Here is a 19,217-nt window from a genome sequence, read left to right on the forward strand (position 1 = left end):
GCTGAGTTTCCCTCGACTGAGGTTCTGTTCTGATAATAAACAGTGATTTAATTTTGAGATTTTAAATGAATTTCAAGTCATTTTATTCAGATTTGTAGTTCTTTTTTGACCATTTTAACTCTTTTTGGATGAATTTTAAGTAAATTTAAACAGTTTGAGTCATTTCACACAAGTAATTTTGGACAAACTTTAAGATGTTTTCATATATATATTTTAACTAGTTTTAACTCATTTTGAGCTACTTGAAACAGATCTTGAGTCATTTTGGACGAATTTCAAACTAATTCCAGATCACGTTCAGACAGTTTTAAGTCATTTTGGACAAATTTGGATAAATTTTGAGTCGTTTTAGAACTTTTTAGCTCACTTTGAAGTAGTTTTGAGTTATTTTGGACCAACTTTGAGAAATTTTTAACATTTTAATGCATTTGGGACAGCTTTCATATAATTTTGGGCAAATTTCAACTAATTTTGGACAGCTTTTGAGTTATTTTACACAATTTTAAGTCATTATGAACAACTTTGAGAAATCTGACATTTTAACTTGTGTTAGATCAATTTTGAGTGTTTTTTGGACACTTTTCGAGTCATTTTTAGATGTTTGAAGTCTTTTGGAACAGATTTCACGTCGTTTTGGACAAATTTGAGTGATTTTACACAATTTCTGACTCCAGATCACATTCAGACAATTCAGTGTTTTTTGACAAATTTAAACAAACAAATTGGGAGCCATTTTGGACAAATTTTGAGTAACTTTGGACACATTTCAAGTCACTGCGTACAAATTTGTCAGGACAGGAAGTGACAACTGTTAACACAACTTCAAAATAAAGGTGTTAAAGGCCTTGAATGGATAGCTAGATGGATAGATACTTTATTAATAAAGGAGGTTGAATAATTTTACAACATGCTTTTGTAAAATACAAATTTTGGATGGATTATGAATTAAATCTTGATTTTTTGCTTTAGTTTTGTATTTCAATAAACTAACTGTTCACCTCTTGTATTATTTAGTAGTCACCTGCAGTTGTAATGTTGCTCATTTTACCAGAATGTCAAAAATATCAGGGGGGTTGAATCATTTTACATGCAACTGTATGTTCCTTTTGTGTTCTGCAGCCTGACTCATGGCTTCAGTTGTAAATCTAAGAGTTCTTTGTCACTGTTTTAGCTTTGAAGTCGTATCGGCCATAGAAATCTGCCTTGATTCATCCTTCATGACTTCCTGTAGGATTAATAGCAGCTGCAGTGGCTTTAGTAAAGATGATTCTCGTAATAATAGTCCTTAAGTCTTAGTAGTTGCAGTTTATTAACAACTTAAGGTCTAGGAACTCTGTGGGGAACTAGTGCTGTTTCGTAACAGTGGTGAGCAAGTAAAGTTCCCTCCATCTGTGTTCTGAACATGGGAAAGAAGATCCCACCTTCTGCAGAAGATGTCTTGATGGTTTTGTGGTAAAGTGCACAACATCCACCAGAGAATGCACACATGAAGCTATCTTAACATCTGTGAGGAGGGCTGGTTCATTCACAGTTTCAGTCTTTATTCCTGACAGACTGAAGGTTCAGAACCATGAAGTGGATCGTCCACCTCACCGTGGTTCTTGTGAACCTCCTCTGGGTCACCTTCTTTTTAACGGATCCTTTAGCAGGTAAGAGCACCTGAAGGAGCTGATTATTGGTTGTTATCTGACAGATTCATCACACCGAGGCGACGGCTTTTCATTTCCAGTGTTTGTCCAGAAAAGAAGCTCCAGCGGCTCTGATGAGATGAAGATGGGAGAGTTTTGTCTTCAGACTCCATCAGATCTAATGTGGAAATCAGCTCCAGGAACGTTCGACGTCTCCGCTAATGAAACCAGAAGGATGTCTGACGGTAAGCTTCAGTCTTCATTCTAATCTGTCTAATTTGCAAAACCTTCAGGAAGAAAATTCCAATAATTCCTTAAAATTTTCCCTTAAAAATTTTATTTTAAAAAATCCCCCAAATTTGGCAAGAAAATTCTTGTAAATATTTTCAAAAAATGAGAATAATCCTCCAAAAAATCCTAAAAATATCTAAAGTGATTCCATATATATCAGTAAAACTTCTAATATTTTCTTTAAGAACATTTTTAACATTTCTTTTTTTCCACCAAAAGATGTTCAAAGATTTCCCAAAAATGTTGAAAATGTGGACATCAGAAGTTTCACTGTGAAAATATATATTTTTTTCCCACATTTTCATACTTTAAAACAGGTCAATTTTGACCCGCAGGACGACATGAGGGTTAGACAAGAACCAAGAATGTGGAGAAGAATGATGTTAAAACTTGAGTGTGAAGCAGCAAAACACGATGATGTTACACATTTACTTAGACCCCACAGTTATATAAGTTTGTTTTCTGTATTAATGTAGATATGAAGGCTGCAGCTTTATATAAAATGCACATTTAACCGATTAATTTACATTTCAATGTTCAAATCTCACAATGATATTTCTATAAATTCACTTGATAGTTAAATATTCACGCTAACATCAATTATTAGATAAATTTACCAACCAATTTAAAGTTTTAATGTTCCAAAGCTTAAATATTAAGGTCACAACCCTATAATATAATATGTATACTGTAAAACTACCTGAAGGATTCAGACTTTAAGGAATTTAAGGTTTAGCTCATTACTGTATAATACAATATATCTTACAAACTGTCCTGACTAATTTAAATAATTACGCTGAAATCCTGAATATTATTTATGATACAAATCATCCTGTGTGGTTTAAATGGTTTAGAACCAACAATATCATGAATTTATAAGTTCACTGACCACTTTAAAACGTTTCTAAAATATTATTTTTGCTATTAATATATATAATATTAATACAACTACTAAATGACAATATCATTTATTAAATATGAACCTGACTGATTTAAATTTCATGGGTAAGACTTTACAGTTTTAGAGATAACAGAAATTTGTCTGTAAAATTTGAATATCAACATTAGATTCTGCAGTGTTTAACTTTGTATTATCACATAATATCCACATTTTAATCATATCACTTTACAGAGCTAAATATTTGGGACAGATTTTTAAAGACCTGATAGATTCAGATTTTCTAAATGCTGTCATCAGATTAATGTACAGGTTTATTCAGGATCAATTATTATAGAAATGTACTGACCACTTCCTAGATATTTATCTGAATTCCTCCTAAAATTTAAATAATTCAACTGAAATCCCTCAACATGATGTAAAATACTAATTTACCGACTAATGCAGATATTAAGGTTGAGACCTCCAAATATTATGTATATAAATATACCTGATTATTCACAGTTTAAGGTTGAAACTCTGCAGTATATATGTATATATCTATATCTATATAGATAGATAGATAGATAGATAGATAGATAGATAGATAGATAGATAGATAGATAGATAGATAGATAGATAGATATAGATACAAACATACATACATACGGATGGATGGATGATGGATGGATGATAGATGGATAATATGATGTTAAATACTCTGTTAGTATTCAAATTATCTATAAAATTAGAACATTTTTACCCATTAAAATTTAAATCAATCTTTATTTTTCTGTCGCCGGTGACAGCGAGCCTCCGTCTGATTGTTCTCCTGCTGCAGTAACTTGTTAAACGCGGTATTTGTACACGATGTACTTTCAAGTATTCCGTATGAGCGCTGGATGTCCCCGCCCCTCCGGATGACTACCCGCCCCTCCGCTTGACGTCCCCGCCCCTCCGGGAAGCGCAGCGGTCCAAACCGAGCGTCCCCCTGCGCACAGCAACACTTCCTGGGTTTGTCCGACTTCTGGTTGTTTTGGTCCAGCACTTTTATCGGTTCGTTTTTTTCTGGACGAAACCTTCAGGAACCTTCAGGAACCTTCTGGGGTCCAAACTATGAGACGCTGACGGTCGGAGGACGAACCGGACGCAGTTTGATTTGAAGGTAAGAACCGAGTTTGGTGTCTCCGAGCTGCTGTTCGCTGTTTAATGTCACAATAAACCGGTTTAATCCGCATTTTAACGCCTCATTTATCGACACTAACTCTGTTTATTCACCTTTTATTGACACCGGTTTGTTTGTGTCAACAGGAACAAGCTAACAGCTAAGCTAGCGTGTTCCTAATAAAGTGGCTCCTGAGTGTAAAGTTAAATAATATATCTTCTATTTTAATTCCCCTTCAACACTGAAAAAAGGTCAATTGAATCTAATTTTTTTTGGACAAGGAATAATATATATATATATTTTTAAAAAGCATCTAAAAAAAGACTTTGAATAAGTTCTACTTCCTTCCAGTCAGTATTTACTAAATTAATCTTCTCAAAAATCTACTTTTTAACCTCAAGAATTTGCTTTTTACCTCATAATCAGATTTTTGTCTCAACGTTTTGACAGTCTGAATTATTTTAGTCTCATATTTGAACTTTTTATCTCAATTTTGAATATTTTTGATCATGACTCACTTTTAATTCTCAATTGTTTTGCTGTAAAAATCCTGCAGGTCATTTTATAGATGAGTAAAATATCATGAATGAAGTGGCTCCTAAATGTAAAGTTAAATAAAATATTTTCTATTTTAATTCCCCTTCAACACTGAAAAAAGGTCAATTTAATCTGATTTTTTCATTTACTTTTGTCGGCAAGGAATGAAAAAAAATAAATTAAATAAAAAACATGTAAAAGAAGAGTTTGAATACATTTTTACCACCTTCCAGTAAGTATTTACTAAATTAATCTTCTCAAAAATGTACTTTTTAACCTCAATATTTTTGCTTTTTACCACATAATCAGATTTTTATCTCAACATTTAGATAGTTTGATTTTTGTTTTGTCTCATAATTTTGAGCTAAGATGAATATTTTTAATCATAACTCACTTGTTGCTATAAATTTTGAACTGAAAATCCTGCAGGTTACTTCATCGATGAGTAAAATATCCTGAATAAAGTGATTTCAGGTGACTAAAAGTGTGCAGAACATTTCTACAAACATTTATAAAACTTTATAACCCACATATTTAACTTTTTCAGCTTAAACTCAGTGACAGAAGTCAAATCCATCAGTTTATTTTACTGAGCAGAAGTTCAGATAATTCACCTTTAGTGGAAGTGTTTTTTACCGTTGTGTAATGCACATTTAGTTTATGACGTGCACGCTGTGTTTATGACGTGCACGCTGTGTTTATGACGTGCACGCTGTGTTTATGACGTGCACGCTCACACAGTTTCAGGATAACGTTCAGATTTGCTGCTCAGGATGATTCACAGTTTTCTGAGGCATTTGCACTTTGAGCCGACTGTCAGTAAAGTTTCAGGAGATAAAACTTTATTTCCTTTGACAGGAAAGTGTTAAAGTTCACGTTAGATAAAACATCTTCATGCAGGAAAGCAGCAGGTTTGACCCACTTATTCTATAAACGCTCTGATTCCTGAATCATCCTGCTGCTGTTAAGTTGAACTTTTATCGTCTTTTATTTGTTTGACTGTTTTTAAAATCATTATTTTTACTTTCTTTGTCTTAAAATTGCTTTTCTTCATCTCACAAGTTTTACTTTTGCCTCCATAGTATGAATTTTTATGATATTTTAGGGGTTTTTTTGTTCAATAATTAGAATTTTAACTTTTCATCCCGTAATTTTGTCAAATTTTGACTTTTTTAATCTCAATTTTAGCATTTTTTTCATTTAAAAAACAGCCCGTGCGATAAAATAAACAGCATTGGAAATTTTTGTTTGGAGGTTCGTTCTTTGCATGAATCCGCCACTAGATGGAGGAAGACAACAGTAAAAAATGATTTTTATTCTGAAACATTCAGGCTGCAGCAGTTTGTGTTGAATTTATTCATTAAAAACAGTTAAAAACGTGCATTAATGTCTATTTCTGATCAAGCATGTTTCTAAACCCTTAAAGATTCTGATTATTTCCAGGTTTACATAAATATATGTGACGATTCTTCAGATTTTGTAATTTATTGAAAATAAACCTGTAAATGTGTGATCATTTTCGACTTGTCGATGACTTCATTAAAGGAAGTTAAGCTGTTACAGCAGCATTAATATTCAATAAAGGGATAAATAACAGGACAACACAGAATATTAGGGTATAAAATAAAGGTAAAATGAAATAAGATGAAATAAAACAAAAATAGATAAAATATGATATAGAAAAAATCACTTGAATGTACAAGAGCAACAGAATGTGCAAATTTTTAAGAAATAATCCAGAAAAAACATGAAATACGTTGATATTTTGGGAATAAATCAACCAAAATATCCAGATTAAGATCCAATAATGTGCTTTTGCTGTTGAAGATGGAGAAATAAATAAGAATAAATAATAATAATAAAAGCTGTTTATGAGGAATAACAACAAATAAAACAGATTTTTTTTGTGTAGAAGAAGAAGACGAAGATGATGACGGAGGTTGAGGTGGATCCGGAGCAGAGAGGAGGCGGAGCTAAAGAAGACTCTCGTCCAATGGTGAGACGGCATGAAGCTGACCATTTGTTTTATTGGTCCAGTGGGAAACACTTCCTGCAGTTCAACCTGAAAACTTCAAGCAAACTGTTCATTTTGGTGAATTTTTAAATGACGTGAAGAATAAAGTGATTTAGATGAAATATCAGGAAGGTTTTTCCACTTTTATTGCTCTTCAACACTGAATCATGATCAATGTAATCAGATTTTTTGACAAAAATTTACAAAAAAAACTTTTAAAAAAAAAGCCTGTTAAATAAGAGCTTGAATAAGTTTCACTACCTTCCAGTCAGTATTTGCTAAATTAATGTTTGACTTTTTATCTCAAAAATGTACTTTTTAATCTCAAGTTTTGCCAGTTTTGGGTCATTTTTGCTTCATTGAGTGACATTTTTGCATCTTTTTGTGGTATGTTTGCATGTTTTTGTGACATTTTTGCTTCTTTTAGTGACATTTTTGCATCTTTTTGTGATATTTTTGCATCTTCCAGTGACATTTTTGCATCTTTTTGTGGTATTTTTGCATCTTTTTGTGACATTTTTGCAACTTTTTGTGGTATGTTTGCATGTTTTTGTGACATTTTTGCTTCTTTTAGTGACATTTTTGCATCTTTTTGCGTCTTATTTACATCTTTTTGTGGTATTTTTGCTTCTTTATTGACATTTTTGGATCTTTTTGTGTCTTTTTTGCATCTTTTTGTTGCATTTTTGCTTCTTTTAGTAACTTTTTTGCATGTTTTAGTGGCATTTTTGCGTTTTGTTTTTTTTTGGGCCTCATAGTTGTATTTTTTAATCTAAAGTTTTTTGCTTTTTAGCTCATAATCAGGTTTTTGTCTCATCGTTTAGACTTTCTGGTTCACATTCTGAATTTTTTTTATCCTGTAATTCTTTTTATCTCTAATTTTGAACTGACTGACTTTTACTTGTAAATTTTTAACTGTGAATGTCCTGTGGGCCGCTTTACTGATGTAATATCTGAGTAAAATATTGTGAATAAAGTGAGTTCAGGTGTGCCGAACATTTATAAAACTCACATATTTAACTTTATCAGATCAAACTCTTAAAAGTAAAAGTCCATCCGTTCATTTTACTGAGCAGAAGTTTAATTTCTCCAGCAGATGATGCGTTCAAGGACTACTGGGAAGTTTCTCTCTGGTAAATGGTGTCATGTCGGTGATTGTTTTAAAGATAAGAGTTTCAAACCTCTTCAACCATATTCGTTAGATTTACTCAGCATCAGAAACTTCACCAAACCAGGAGCTTCGTGTTCCACCTTAGAAACTGTTCCAGTGGAACCAGTTTCAGAGAAAACAGTTCCCCCTGGGGGAAGGTTCCACTTTAAACTGTCCGGCTGACCAACTAGTCAGACTTGTTGCTAGAAAATGTTGAGCGTCTGTCTGCAGTCCTATGTCCATCAGCAGTGTAATATATAGTCCGTACACTCCTGATCGAAATATTTAGACCAGTTGTAAAGTTGCAAGAAATTGCATTTTGTACTGTTGGATCTTAAGAAGGTTCTGAGTAGAGCTCCAAAGATCCAAAAATTCCAAAAATGACATGAAAAATGACACTAAAAGATCCAAACATGACCCCAAAAGATCTGAGAATGACCCTTTACGCCCTCCCCCCACTTACCTTTGTCCCATTTCAAGCTATTCATTGGACTTGAACTACTTGAATTTGAATAAAAAAATGGAAAAATTGGGGCGTTGGAAAGCTCCAAGTGTTTCCTGATTGAAGCATCCATTAGCTAACAGCTGCTACAAAGCTATCAGCTGCTGCCACCAAAACAAACTGTGACCGCTCCGATAAGGCGGCCATTGTTGTAGTCCACGGTGACTAACGACAGGTAACAGCAGCGAGTCAGCAGGTGATTCACCTGTCTTCTGTTTTATGTAATTCTAGCTTCACACCTCGAGGCTGCAGGAGTTTTTATCTGATGATCAGATTAATCAGGAAAACCTTCTCCTGGACACCAGACAACTTTCTGTGTGATTCATTCGGCTAAATGGTCTTTTTGTGACATTTTTGCGTGTTTTAGGGCCATTTGAGCATCTTTTTGTGGCATTTTTTGCAACTTTTTGGGTCATTTTTGCATCTTTTAGTGACATTTTGCGTCTTTTTATGGCGTTTTTCAACTTTTAGTGACATTTTTGCAACTTTTTAGGTAATTTTTGCATCTTTTAGTGACATTTTTGCATCTTTTTGTGGCATTTTTCAACTTTTAGTGACATTTTTTTCAACTTCTTAGGTCATTTTTGCAAATTTCAGTGACATTTTTTCCAGAATTTTAGGTCAATTTTGCATCTTTTAGTGCCATTTTTGCATCTTTCTGTGGCATTTTTGCAACCTTTTAGGTTATTTTTTCATCCTCTAGTGTAATTTTTGAATGAATCAGTCAGCTGTTGGGCTCTAAAATGTCAGAAATGTTGATTGTTTGTCAAATATTCCCAAAGTGTAAAGCAGCAGAGACTAAAACTTGACATTGACGTTAACATTGGCTGATGTTGTGGGAACGTTCTCTATTAGTTTGGAGGAGTTTAGATTGTAACCGGAGGCTTTAGTGATTAATTAATTTCTAATTATGTGAAAATAAAAACCAGATAAGATGCTAATGTGCTCATCAGGAGACAACAGCTGTAACTCCTCCTCTGATTGGTCAATAAAGTTTTAATTCAATCGAATTAAAAGGCGTCAAAACAAGAAGCAAACCAACAAAGAAAGGTTTTGAAAGAGCACATAATTAGTAATTATTAACTCTCACCTGCGTCAGGTGACCGTCTCCGTGACGTCTGACCTCTTCATGCTGCAGCCAATCACAGTGGAGAGCCATCGTCTCCGTGGCGACCTCACAGCCTTTCCTTCCGGTTGGCCCTCGTGCACCCCGGTTCCCGCGGCGATCCTCCGTCGGTTGTCACGGTTACTGTGACTCCGGCGTGACCTTTGACCCCTCCCCCGTGGAGTCGGCGGTGACGATACGTTCGAGGAATGCAGGAAAATGTAACTTTCATGTCCTTCACAGGAAGCAGACGGTGAAGACGCCATGACCAGGTCAGCTGACGCCACGCTGCAGGTCGCCATGGAGACGGAGCAAAACAACGGTAAAAATAAAAACAAAACGGCTGTGAAAATGAATCCTGAAATAAATAAATGAGTCAAAACTTTTATTGAATACATGTAATCATTAAATAAATCGATTTTTATTTTCAAAAAGGAACATTTTTCAAAGGACTAGTTTGATTTATTATTTTTCAACACCACATTTATTAAATTTCTGTGCGATATTCAGTGGTTTAATAATAATATCTGAATTAATAATCATTTATAAATAGTTATTTTTATTTATTTAATGCTTAATTTAGCAAAACTCCACATATAATTACTGCTGTTTTTTAATTAAGCATTTCAAAACTACTTGAAGTGTTTCCTCTGTGAGAGAAAGACATGTGACATGTTTTATGAAACACTGAAGGAACCAAAAACCAGAACTCTTTATTGTTTTTTGTGTCATTGTGGGTTTGAACCTTTTGTTTACAATGATTTGTCCAAAATTATTTCAAAAATGTCCGAAAAAAGACTTAATAATGAATGAATAATGAATTAATAATTAAATACATAAATAAATTGATAAATAATATAACAATATACATAATGTAATATATTCTGGGAATGAAAAACACCTAATTTAAATGAATGTCTTTAATTTATTTCTACATTTTCTCACATCAACTTTTATTTTGGTAATATCAGTATTTACATGTTTTTAAAACTTGAATGTAGCTGCTTAAACTGCAGTTTTTAAAGGTTCTGTAGAAATGCAGTTTATTATTTGTACTTTAAAGAGGTTTTTAAGGCTTTTACTCTGACCTCCCAGAACTCCCAGTGACGCCCCAGAAACCGCTGACTGGAACGGTGGTGGTTCTTGGAACCAACCAGAAAACAGCCAGCGAGACGCTGCAGAGAGTCCGAAGGTGGAGCATCAGCAAGTACAAGGTGGGCGGAGTCTGACAGGTGTGGCCAGGGAATGTTAGGGGTGTGGTCAGTGGATATGGCCAGTATTTGTGGGTGTGGTCATTTTTGCAACTTTTTTGGGTCATTTTTGCATCTTTTACTGACATTTTTGCATCTTTGTGTTTTTTGTGTGTTTTTGTGTCATTTTTACATACTATAGTGACATGTTTGTATCTTTTTGTGGCATTTTTCCAACTTTCTGGGTCATTTTTACATTTTTTAGTGAGATTTTTGTGTCTTGGTGACATTTGTGCAACTTTTATGGTGAGTGGATAAGTGTTTAAGTGACATTTTTGCATCTTTTTGGGTCATTGTTGCATTTTTTGTGGCACTTTTGCATGTTTTAGTGGCATGTTTGCAACTTTTTGGGTCATTTTTGTATCTTTTAGTGACATTTTTTTTAATCTTTTTGTGTTTTTTTGTGTGTTTTGTGTCATTTTTACATACTTTATTGACATGTTGCTTCTTTTTATGGCATTTTTGCATCTTTTAGTCACATTTTTGCATCTTTTAGTGACATTTTGCATCTTTAATGACCTTTTGTGTCTTTTCAGTGACATTTTGCATCTTTAATGACCTTTTGTGTCTTTTCAGTGACATTTTGCATCTTTAATGACCTTTTGTGTCTTTTTGTGGCATTTTTGCATCTTTTAGTGTCATTTTGCATCTTTAATGACATTTTGCATCTTTTAGTGTCATTTTTGCATCTTTTTGTGACATTTTTGCGTGACATTTTGTGTGTTTTTGTGATATTTTTACATCTTTTAGTGACATTTTGCATCTTTCATGAGATTTTGTGTCTTTTTGTGGTATTTTTGCATGTTTTAGTGACATTTTTGCATCTTTGTGGCATTTTTGCATCTTTTTTTGTCAGGGAATATGGCCAGTAGTCTGATATTATGGGCGTGGTCTGTTGTTCTGGGCGTGGTCAACAGCGTTGCTCTCCCTGCAGGCGACCCGCCAGGCCCTGTCGGAGAAGATGGGCCGCGGCTCTCGGACCGTGGATCTGGACCTGGAACCCCGACTGGAGCTGCTGAAAGACGACCGGCAGCGCTACAGTCAGGTGACCCGACTCGCTCAGACGTTGTCCAATCAACTGGCTCAGTTCACCGTTACCCAGAAGACCCTGGGAGATGCCTTCACCGAGCTCAGCCTCAAGACGCCGACGCTGCACGTGAGTCTCTGACAGCGCTAAGAGAACTTCACTGATCCAGAGTGAATCTGAAACACAGACTAATAATAAAACCCTTTACCTTCAGGTGGAGTTCGGAGTGAACGCCGAAGCCCAGAAGTTTCTGTCCAAGAGCGGAGAGACTCTGACGATGGCCATCAACGCCTTCACGTCCGACCTGAACACGCTGATCAACAAGACCATCGAGGACACCATGATCAACGCCAAGCAGTATGAGGCTGCCAGGTGGGAGGAAGTGATGTCACCACTCCAGATTTAACTCTTTTAATGGACTTTTTCCATCATTTCTGTGCCTCAGAACTTCGTCAGTCCAGCAGATAGAACCATGACATTTAGGAGAAAAAACACATCTGAGTTCTGGTGAATAAAAATTTAACTGAAACAACTAAAAAGCTGGAAAATTACCACAAAAAGAGACCAAATTGCCAAAGAAGGGCCAAAATTACCACAAAGAAACACAAAATCAACACTAAAAGACCAAAATTCGCCACAAAAACATACTAACACAAAAAGACATGAAATTTCCACAAAAAGACACAAAAATCAGCACAAAAGGTTCAAAATTACCACAAAAAAGACCAAAAAATGCCACAAAAACACACAAACTAACACAAAAAGACACGAAATTTCCACAAAAAAACACAAAATCAGCACAAAAAGACCAAAATTACCACAAACAAATACAAAATCAACACTAAAAGACCGAACATCACCACAAAAACACACAAACAAAAGGTGCAAAACTAGAACAATAACAAGTGAAAATACCACAGAAAGAGAAAACCAACCAACCAACCACCCAACCAACCAACCAACCACCCATCCAACCAACCAACCACCCATTCAACCACCCATCCAACCAACCAACCACCCATTCAACCACCCATCCAACCAACCAACCACCCATTAAACCACCTATCCAACCAACTAACCACCCATCCACCCACCCACCCACCCAACCAACCACCCACCCAACCAACCACCCATCCAACCACCCACCCACCCAACCAACCAACCAACCACCCATCCAACCAACCACGCATTCAACCACCCATCCAACCACCCAACCAACCAACCAACCACCCATCCAACCAATCAACCACGCATTCAACCACCCATCCAACCAACCAACCACCCATTAAATCACCCATCCAACCAACTAACCACCCATCCAACCATCCACCCACCCAACCAACCACCCATCCAACCACCCACCCACCCAACCAACCAACCAACCACCCATCCAACCAACCACGCATTCAACCACCCATCCAACCACCCAACCAACCAACCAACCACCCATCCAACCAACCAACCACGCATTCAACCACCGATCCAACCAACCAACCACCCATTCAACCACCTATCCAACCAACCAACCATCCAACCAACCACCCATCCCACCAACCAACCACCCATCCAACCAACCACCCAACCAGAGTATTTTTGCAGAACTTAGTTTTGGGTTCTAATTATCAGACAGATAAACTGAACAGGATGTGGGTCAGTTGATGTTTTGCTCTCCTTCCTCCAGAATCGAGTATGATGCGTTCCGGGTCGACCTGGAGGAGCTGAACCTCGGACCGCGGAACACCGGCACTCTGCCCAAACTGGAGCAGGCCCAGAAGAACTTCCAGAGCCAGAGGGAACGCTACCAGAAGGTCCGAGATGACCTGTCGGTCAAAGTGAAGCTGCTGGAGGAGAACAAGGTGAGGTGTCATGATGTTCCTGATCAGCTGAGAGAAGAATCAGAACCTGGATCTTCATCTGTTTGATGGTCTCCAGCTTCTGTTAGTTTGTGGAGATGTTTGTGGGTTTTCTGGGTAATTCTGTCCGTCTGTCTGCAGGTTAAAGTTCTCCATAACCAGCTGTGGCTGCTCCACAGCGCTGTTGCCGCCCACAGTACCTCCTGCCACCGCTTCCTGGAACACAACATCCGGCAGGTAGATGAACACCTGAGCGACGCTCCGTCCTGGTTGGAGGAGAGCTGACAGCAGAGGAGCTCCACGGATCCACGGAGCTGTGAGGGAAATGTTTGGGAGAACTCCACTAGAAATCAGTGATGTTTTGATCTGTGGGTTTATTTATTTAATCCTCTGAACCCCAACATGTTGGAACAAAATGTTAGTTTTAAAAAAAATCACCAAAATCACTCCGCATTCATCAGAAACTGTAGAAACAGAAAGAAACGTCAGATTTCCTACTTTCTTTGAACTAGACGCTGGAAAAATTCAACAAATCTGAGTTTCAAATTCATGAAAATCTACATATTATATCTAAAATTTTACCAAAAATAAACTGCTCTAATAACAGTCCAATTCTGAGTTTTTAGGTTGAACTGCAGGCAGTGTTTCTGCTGAGCAGAGAGGCTGATTAAACATGTAAATAGTTAAATATCTACATCATTTGGAGCCTTTATTGTTTCTTTATTGTTGGTAACACCTCAGAAACATGCTGATTCCAGGTTTTTACTGTTTTTGTAACATTAAAGAAGCCTCAGAAAGTTCCTAAATGATTCAAGATTTGTTTAAAATAGTTCAAAATTATTTAAAATTAGTTAAAATATGTCAAAAAATGTTAAAGTTTGTTCAAAATGACTCAAGCTGTTCAAAATTACTTAAAATTCATCCAAAAAGAGTTAAAATGGTCAAAAAAGGACTACAAATCTGAATCAAATGACTTGAAATTCATTTAAAATGTCTCAGAATTTGTTCAGACGTGCTGATTCCAGGTTTTTCTAACATTAAAGAATCCTGGTTTCGTGTCGTAGGGACAGAAGACGTGTCGTTCTGTTTGGCACAAGACTTGATATCTCAGAGATATACGAGCTTCAGCGAGTTTAAAATCAGGATCCGTCTGCTGGGGTTCGGAGGGTTTGATGATCTGCAGCTTCTGTTCGGCTGTTTGTTTGGAGGTTTTCTGGAGGAAAAAGCCTCAGAGCGTTTGTTCTGGAAGAGATTCTGAAAATCTTCCTCGTCTCTGTGATGGAGACTAAATCCGTCTAATCCTCTGAGGCTCTAAGCTTCTCTTTGAACTTCAGAAACAAACCGTCAGACTAACGTGAGCCGACTGCTCCCAGAAGAACGTTAGAACCCTGTTTTATCTCCACTGCTCCTGTTGTTCTGTCCTCCTGTTCTTTAACGCTCCAGAGCTTCAGCGTTCCAGGGCTCCACAGGAAATCACTTTTTATTGGTGGAACGGTTCGTCTGACCTTCAGCAGGTCTGTCCAGGTAGAAAAACTCACCTGGTTCCAGGTAAATGTGACGTCAGAAGTCCTCATGGTTGGTTACAGCTGCAGGAACTGATGGAGACGAGAGAGGCGTTTAGGGAACATCTGGAAACTACTGATAACTGTCAGATGTTTAGGGAACATCTGGAAACTGCAGTGTCTATTGATGACTGTGAGGCATTTAGGGAGCATCTGAAAACTAATGATTCAGTTTCCAGATGTTCCCTAGATGCCTGAGGCCTCTACTAATGAATGTGGGGCGTTGAGTGAACATCTGAAAACTGCAGCATTCCCTGATGACTGTGAAGTATTTAGGGAACATCTGGAAACTGAGGTGTCTACTAATGACTGAGGCATTTAGGGAACATCTGAAAACTGTAGTGTCTACTGATGACTTTGGGGCGTTTAGGGAACATCTGGAAACTGAGACATCTACTAATGGATCTGTTTCCAGATGTTCCCTAAACACTTCATAGTCATCAGTAGAGTTGGAAACTTAGGCATCTACTAATGACTATGGGACATTTAGGGGACATCTGGAAATTTCACCATTCACTGATAATTGAAGTGTTTAGGGAACATCTGGAAACTGTACTAATGACTGTGAGATGTTTTGGGAATATCTTGAGACTGCAGCATGTACTGATGATTGTGAGGCATTTACGGAACATCTGGAAACCAATGACCCAGTTTCCAGATGTTCTCTAAATGCCTCACAGTCATCAATAGATCTGGAAACTGAGGTATCTACTGATGACTGTGAGGCGTGTAGGGAATATCTGGAAACTGTAGTGTCTTCTGATGACTGCGGGGCATTTAGGGAACATCTGGAAACTGAGATACCTAATAATGTTTCAATTCCCATATGTTCCATAAACGCCTCACAGTCATCAGTAGAATTGGAAACTGAGGCATCGACTAATGACTGCGGGGCATTTAGGGACCATCTGGAAGTTGCGGCTTCCACTGATCACTATGAGGCCTTTAGGGAACATCTGGAAACAGCGGCATTTATTGATGACTCCGAAGTGTTTAGGGCACATCTTAAAACTTCAGTTTCTGTTGATGATTGTGAGGCATTTAGGGAACATCTGAAAACTGCAGCATTCATTGATGAATTTTTCAGTGTTTAGGGAGCATCTGGAAACTAATCACTCAGTTTCCAGATGTTCCCTAAATCCCTCACAGTCATCAGTAGATCTGGAAACTGTAGTGTCTACTAATGACTGTGAGGCATTTAGGGAACATCTGGAAACTGCAGAGTCTACTGATGACTGTGGGATGTGTAGAGAACTTTTGGAAACTACAGCATCTGTTGATGATTGTGAAGTATTTAGGGAACATCTGGAAACTGCAGCATCTACTGATGACTGCGAGGCGTTTAGGGAACATCTGGAAACTAGTGTCAACTGATGACTGTGAGGTGTTTAAGGAACATCTGGAAACTGTAGTGTCTACTGATGACTGTGAGGCGTTTAGGGAACATCTGGAAACTGCAGCATCTACTGATGACTGGGATGTTTAGAGAACTTTTGGAAACTACAGTGTCTGTTGATGATTGTGAGGTATTTAGGGAACATCTGGAAACTGCAGCATCTACTGATGACTGCGAGGCGTTTAGGGAACCTCTGGAAACTGCAGCATCGACTAATGACTGTGAGGCGTTTAGGGAACATCAGTAAACAGTTTTGCGACCTGGCTGAAGGCGCTCCGGTGCACCAATGTTAAAGTGAGTTTGGAGCCCTGTATTTGCTGCGTTCATGTTCCGTTTGACCTTGAAGCTGTTTTGTTGACGCGTTTGAATGTTTTTGGTTTGTTTGTTTACCTCAACAACAACAACTATGCAACAACACTTTTGTGCAATAACGACCAAAGATTCTCTGAAAGGGAAACTCCACCCGACCTCCTGTGGTGCGTTCAGGGACCAAAATGAGCTCCAGACTGAACTCCATCTGCTACTGGTGGATTTAGAACATTTTAATTCTGCTTTTCTTTTTTTGTTCATTAGCTTTGTGTGTTTTTTTGACGTCATGATGATGATTTTGTTTTGGAATTGTCTTTATTTTCTAATAATCTGAACTCATAGTTCTCCTAGCAGCATTACCGTTTCACTGATGGAGTTCCGGAAGCAACAAAAACCAACCTTGAATTCAGATTTTTTAAAGAAAAACTCCAATGAGTGGACCTAATTTAGTGCCAAAGACTAATAATTATTTTTATATAAATGAGATAAATGTCTGATTATGATAGGAATCACTACAAATAGTCGTCTTGTGATAATTAGGAAAGAAAAACCTGTTAAAGCTGTTAAAGTGAAAGTGTCTGTTCAGGGACAGTTTGGGGGTTTTCGGCAGGTGAAGGAGTGTTTGGGGATTTTTTGGACTGAAAATAAAACCAGGATTTTTTTCTTCATCTGAGCCAAACGAGGACCAAAGTGTGGAGAAGAGTTTAAATCCTGTCAAAATGTTTACATGTCAGAGCTGCCAAATAAAGCCGAAAAAATGGTCCAAAGCTGAGTTTTGTTTGTTTCTTAACCGAACTGAGGGGATTAGTGGAAGTTAAAGCTGCTGTGGTTTCAGGTTTTCATTTCATATTTGAGTCTGAAAAATGTTGTACAGAAGATTTAGTTTTGTCAAGACACATCTTCTTGAATTGTTTCAAAATATTCATGTAGGAGCTTACCTTTAAGATTTAGATTAAGTAAATTTAAGAGATAGTACTTCTATTTTATTGCTCATTCCTGTGAATATAATTAAATTTGTGGGTCTAAAGACAAACGTGAATTATTTGGTATTCAGTGATGTGTTTGTGTGATTTCAGGATAACAGCACTGTGTTTGTGGTCCCGTTGTTCTGATTGCTTTAAAGAGAGAGAAGCAATTACTCACCAGGCAACAGCAACACAAACCTGTTTGTCTGAATGTTCTGTTTCTGCATCCAGGATCATTTTCACCAACAGAGTTTCTCACAGAGACTCGGATTCAGGACGGTTTAGAAAAACTGCTTTAAAGTGAAACTCGTCAAGAACTTTGAAGCTGGTATTGTAGCTACGCCAGGTTTCAGTCACTTTAATTACTTTTTAAAAAATCCTTTCTTGTTTTAGTATTCAGAATATTTTTATCTCCAAATATTATGCAATAAAGTCCCTTTAATATTTGTTTATTGAGAAGATTTCTGGATGGATGGATGGACGGATGGATGCATAGATGGATGGACGGACGGATGGACAGATGGATGGATGGATGGATGGACGGATAGACGGATGGACCGATGGACGGCGGATGGATGAACAGACGGATGGATGGACAGATGGATGGACAAACAGACAGATGGATGGACAGATGGATGGACGAACAGACAGATGGATGGACCAATGGACGGGCGGATGGACGAACAGACGGATGAATGGACAAACAGACGGATGGACAGATGGATGGACGGACAGACGGATGGACGGACAAACACGGATGGACAGATGGATGGACGAACAGACGGATGAATGGACAAACAGACGGATGGACAGATGGATGGACGGACAGACGGATGGACGAACAGACAGATGAATGGACAGATGGATGGACGAACAGACAGATGGATGGACGAACAGACGGATGGACAGATGGATGAACGAACAGACAGATGAATGGACAGATGGATGAACGAACAGACGCATGGATGGACAGATGGATGAACGAACAGACGGATGGATGGACAGCTGGCTGGACGAACAGACAGATGGATGGACAGATGGATGGACGAACAGACGGATGGATGGACAGATGGATGAACGAACAGACGATGGATGGACAGATGGATGAACGAACAGACGCATGGATGGACAGATGGATGAACGAACAGACGGAAGGATGGACAGATGGCTGGACGAACAGACAGATGGATGGACAGGTGGATGGACGAACAGACGGATGGATGGACAGATGGATGAACGAACAGACGATGGATGGACAGATGGATGGACCAATGGACAGGTGGATGGACGAACAGACGGATGGATGGGCGAACAGACGGATGGACGTGATGGATGGACGAACAGACGGATGGATGGACAAATGGATGGATGAACAGACAGATGGACGAACAGACGGATGGATGGACATGTGGATGGATGGTTTTGCTCCTTTAGTTTTTCCTCTAGCGCCCCCATCAGATCAAAATATTAACAACCAACCACAACCATGAAAGCTTTCAGTTTGTTATCCTGCTAATTAGCAAGTGTTAGCATGCTAACATGCTAACATATGTAAACATCACACCTGCACTATTATTGTGCCACAT

The 19,217-nt window shown here is 37.8% G+C and overlaps 1 protein-coding gene across 1 annotated transcript; it reads left to right on the forward strand.

Moving 5' to 3' along the window:
• The first annotated feature begins 3,780 nt into the window (after positions 1-3,780).
• LOC111579658 (arfaptin-1-like) lies at positions 3,781-17,438 on the forward strand. Its single transcript, XM_023287036.3, has 8 exons — positions 3,781-3,961; positions 6,411-6,494; positions 9,513-9,591; positions 10,365-10,483; positions 11,454-11,675; positions 11,761-11,918; positions 13,228-13,402; positions 13,541-17,438. The coding sequence occupies exons 2-8, from the start codon at positions 6,426-6,428 to the stop codon at positions 13,682-13,684; spliced, it is 966 nt and encodes a 321-aa protein (XP_023142804.1). The 5' UTR covers positions 3,781-3,961; positions 6,411-6,425; the 3' UTR covers positions 13,685-17,438.
• Positions 17,439-19,217: the final 1,779 nt, after the last annotated feature.

Source organism: Amphiprion ocellaris, chromosome 23, assembly GCF_022539595.1.
Source record: "Amphiprion ocellaris isolate individual 3 ecotype Okinawa chromosome 23, ASM2253959v1, whole genome shotgun sequence".
Classification (NCBI taxonomy): domain Eukaryota; kingdom Metazoa; phylum Chordata; class Actinopteri; family Pomacentridae; genus Amphiprion; species Amphiprion ocellaris.